General features: G+C 34.5%; 1 protein-coding gene across 1 annotated transcript; it reads right to left on the bottom strand.

Moving 5' to 3' along the window:
- Positions 1–614: 614 nt before the first annotated feature.
- Positions 615–4,006, bottom strand: LOC129299148 (uncharacterized). The gene is made up of 6 exons (XM_054937600.1): positions 3,763–4,006; positions 3,557–3,633; positions 3,382–3,434; positions 1,670–1,719; positions 1,004–1,152; positions 615–908 (listed from the first exon to the last, which is right to left on the bottom strand). Exons 2-6 carry the CDS (start codon positions 3,577–3,579, stop codon positions 698–700), a joined length of 486 nt encoding a protein of 161 aa, XP_054793575.1. The 5' UTR covers positions 3,580–3,633; positions 3,763–4,006; the 3' UTR covers positions 615–697.
- Between the last annotated feature and the right edge of the window lie 684 nt (positions 4,007–4,690).

The raw sequence follows: 4,690 nt of genomic DNA, 5'->3' as shown, positions 1-4,690 counted from the left end.
TTCAAACAAAAGCTTATTTTCTCTAAGCCCAATTCATTAAAGCATCTTTCAAATTTTAAATACTCACTCCATCTGAAATTATAAAACATTTTGAGAGGGTTCAGCATCTTGGAATATAAGATACTTTGACAAAAATAAAATTTTATTAATAATTTTTTTAATATTATCATTTTCATTATATTCTATCTTTAATATTTTTTCACAAAATATTAGATAAAGGATTTTTTTTTTTGAAAAAATGAAGTTATAAAACATATCAAATGAACTTTACTCGTACGTATAATTTTGTCAAAAAATGTTTTATAAATTAAGAACGGATATTATATTTGTTGTTTCTTTCTACCCCTAGATGTCGAAACTTAAAAACCTAACCCTAGCCAATCAGTTGCATAATGATGAACAATTTATTATTACAATGAATAATCCAGGCACCAACTAAAATTGAATGATGCTGTCAAAAGCCACTTGCTCTAGCTTCATTTAAAATGTTCCTTGCATTACTTTCAGATAATGTCCATAAACAAGATATTACCATCTATTATTAGTACAACCATGAATTAGTTGCATCCAATAGACAGGTTATTACACCCTGGTTAGTTGCATAAACACAAGGATAAAAAGAAAAAAACTGAAATTGATAGAGTATTTTGATTTTCATTCAAAAAGTAAATCACTACGGTACCTTCATAATACAGTGTTAAAATGACATTTCCATATTCTGTGATCTAACTAAAGCCTTCAATTTCTTCTCTTTCCTCTTCATGGATCCATTTTTGTTCTCTTTTTTCTTGGGTTGCTCCTCTACTACTGGTTGAGTACTCAACAAATGTTGATGAATAGCAGATAGGGGATCCGTTTGGAACGAAGGATCATTAAGATTTTGCAAAAACCGTGCTTGTTCCTTCACTCTGAAAAACAAAGACAAGTTAATAAAATACATTGTTACACGCCATATGTCAAATGTGGTCATCATATGATGTTGAACTATGACAGAAGCACTCACAATATCTTTTGTCTAGATTTGCAATTTAGTTTCAAGTTACCCTTATAAGCTGGCTGTCCCCGTGCCTTCAACTCAGGAAGGGAATCGCAGAGTGCAGATAGGTCATATGCCTTCAATTTCTTCTCACGTCTTCGTTGATTTCTATTCTTCTGCTTGAAGATAATTTCAAGTCGCATAAATATATGACTACTAAAATGAATCAAGACAACTATAACAAGCCAAGACTTGGAAATTAGATTCTCTAACGTCAATCAGTTAGACATTGGAAGAGAACGACTCAAAAGAATGTATTCATGCACGGAACTCATTCCTTTCCTCTATGCTGATTCTCGTTTTTCTTTTTTTTTTTTTTAAATCTCTCTAGATGCATTAAATTCAGTATAAGGGGGGGGGATAGAGAGAAACGCTTGGACCAAAAATCACCTCAACAACCCAAATCACAAATGAAGAGAAGTGCACAGAAATTTTCTAAGCCAAAAGCAAGAACTATTTATCAGCAAAGTATTGAAGTTTACGGCATAATACATTTGCTCTCCATTTCTTGAATTGGTCAAACTATTACTTAGTCATTCCATGGTTTCATATAGGCACAGGTCTTCAACACCATATATTAATAAATGTCATTCAAGACAACTAAGAACAATGCTGTTGACATAAAATTCTTACCTTCGTAATTGACTTTTGAGCACTCAACGAAGAAACAGCAGATCTAACCTCTGCATTGATCAAGGATTGGGATGAGGCGAATTATTAACACATCATCAGATTTACCATGTAATATGCATCAAATACAAAGAACTTCCAATCCATATGAAACATATATAAATAATTCATAGATCTAACACCAAATCAATGCTAAATTATTCACTTTCACAAGCACCAACTATTTTGTGTAACAACATATAGGATATTCAACTTATCATAAACAGGACCACAACAATAATAAAATGCAAATCAACATGGCACGTGCACAAATACGTACATGTATAAGGGGGATACACCTAATGCAATGTGTACTTGGTTACAACAGGTGAGAGGTATCATTAAACTATCACTGGATCAAAATTAATCAGTTAAAACTTAATATTAGAGCGCCTCACTAATGCAATACAGACGCTAAAAACTACCCTATAATTAGTCATCTACTTCCACGGAGAAACACAACTACCATAATCCTGCATCCTAATCTGAATTTTACATTACTATATTCCAAAAAATTGACTCAATAAAAAGATGTTAAACCATAATTTTACAACAAAAAATAATAATAAGGCAAACTTGTATCATCTTGTCGAGATGGGTTTCTAGTCTCTCCTCAGTGATTTACTTCTTCTTGGGCCAGTCAAGTCAGAAGGATGTTCAACAAAGTTTACCATGCGATTGAGCCAAAGGAAAATAGATATATATTCAGACATATCTATTTGTGGACATCTACAGGCAGTGTTTCATCACAGCGTCTGCTTCTCAGAAGCCCAGAACCGAATAACTTGGAAGCCCACAACCCAAAAGATTACAAAACCTTTTGGCATGTTCAACCCAAGCAAGAGATCACTTCTTGAAAGCAAAAGTTTTGAGTCAACAAATGGGGGAACAATGATACTCTTTAACTAAATTAGTTCATATGATTCATCCTTGGACGTTTCACTGCATTGATTATCTGAAACCATTCAGATGATAGTTTTGCAATATTTCTGAAAAATGCAATTTCTACACTCCTCAACAAGTATTCTGTTCTCAACTGTCAAGAAAATAAAGAATATCACTTGCTTAAGTAGCTGTAGCATCATAGTCTTTAAACCCTAATATTATGCAAGTTTCCAACTTGGACAAATGATTGTTCATTGATCTTTGAAACTTCTCAATTGCTGTATCAGCATTAGTCTTCTCCCTGATAGTTTCTCCCAATTATATGCATAATCATCTTCCATATTCATTATAGGAGGATCAATGAAAGCACCAATTGATTCATCATCCATGTTCACAATAGCAGGGTCAATAAAAGCACCCATTGATGCAACAAAGTCTCAAACACACACATTCACAAAGAAAACTCCACAAACATGAAAGGATATTCCACTCAAAAGTTCAAATGGATCCTTTACAAGCCTCTCCTAGCTTTACTTACATGCTAACCCTGTAACTACTTCAAGTAGCCGTATCTATTGCCCTAACGACCTATAGGCTATACCCCTATTCCTATCACCCACATACCACAATATTTCTGTTTTATAGATTAGAAAGAATGGACAAGCAGACTAAGCTTTTAAACAAATACACAACTACTGCTAGAATAAGAAAATTTGGAATGTAAAAGAACGTATAATGTTAAATCACTACTTTCAATGAACTTTCGTTTTTCTAATTAACAAAAAACTTACTGCTATAAAATTCCAGCTTCTTTTCAAATTTGCGCTCAGATTTTGATCCTGGTCTGCATTCGTTGATGATGAAAGGAAAGATATGAAGCAAAACGAGAAAATACAGCATACAGAGAGAAACAGAAAAGTTCAAGCTTAAAAGAAATAAATAAGAGAAGTTCACAATGACACGTACCTTACATTAGCCTTGCCCATCATTGATATTTGTTTCAGGGTTCTTGTGTCTAATACGGTTTGTTGATAAGGGAAGGACTCCAGCAAGAGAACAGTTAAAGGTAGTCTTCTTCGTCTTAAATCGTAAAGGTCTCCTCTAATCGTGAAGGTCTCCTCTGGCACAAGGGAGAGAAATCAAGTAAAACAAAAATATAACCGCAGATGTACCTCTCTTCGATCGATGGGCGAAGGCAGCTCAACCCACTGATTCAACTGGCCGATCCTGACAATACGATATTAAAGACAGCTCACAACGACTGAGAGTCTGGAGCAGGAAGAGGCACTTGACGACGATGATGACGGAAGGTGGCAAAAGGAACAGGGGTCTAAGGGAGCTGGAGCTTCACCTTCGTGGACGGCACGAGAGGGATTGAGGGTCTGATGGCAATGTCCCCGAACCCTTTAGTGTGAACTGTGAACGAACAGCACAAAAAAAAAAATAAATAAATAAAAATAAAAATAAAATCGAAATTGCAAATAAGGACCGAGGACTATAATAAAATAACCAATCAAGTTGCCAAATTATGAAATTATATTTGAAGACCATTGTCCTTTTCTGTAGTTTTAAAAATAATGATTTGATAAAAATGTTCCTGGTGATCTAAGTTTATAAGTATAAATTTTTTTTAACTCAAATAAAATGATTTCACACCCTCTTTAACTAAAATTTTCCACCTAATTAAAGTGATCTAATACTAATAAATTTTAAATTGGCGAACTGCAAGTCATTTAAATACTAATGATTTCAGAAATGTTGTCAAAGATGAGAGATTCTTTTTGACGGGTAGGTACTTGAAAATGACGGGGATGCTCTTTTTTTTTTTTTTGGGTAAGCCCAAAAACTAAAAGAGATCACACATTAGGGGATTAGGGATTGAGATCCCGGACCTTCAGAAGAAACGAAGCCCAATAAGAAATTTCCCCCTTTGCCAGCCTGACAGCCACTTAGTTTTGCTTGGTGGTCTGTGGATGTATGTGTGACAAGGAATTGAGTCCACGGTGGGAGCAGGAAGTTACAAAAGTTGGCACGCTAATCAGTAGTCACTTTAAAACTTGTGCTGAACCTAACCACCACTTAATATAGTACATATTTGAG

This window comes from Prosopis cineraria, unplaced genomic scaffold, assembly GCF_029017545.1.
Source record: "Prosopis cineraria cultivar Desert tree isolate PC_DT_omini unplaced genomic scaffold, ASM2901754v1 PC1053, whole genome shotgun sequence".
Classification (NCBI taxonomy): Eukaryota; Viridiplantae; Streptophyta; class Magnoliopsida; order Fabales; family Fabaceae; genus Prosopis; species Prosopis cineraria.
The sequence above is the reverse complement of the archived record's forward strand: the minus strand, read 5'-3'. Positions and strand labels throughout refer to the sequence as shown.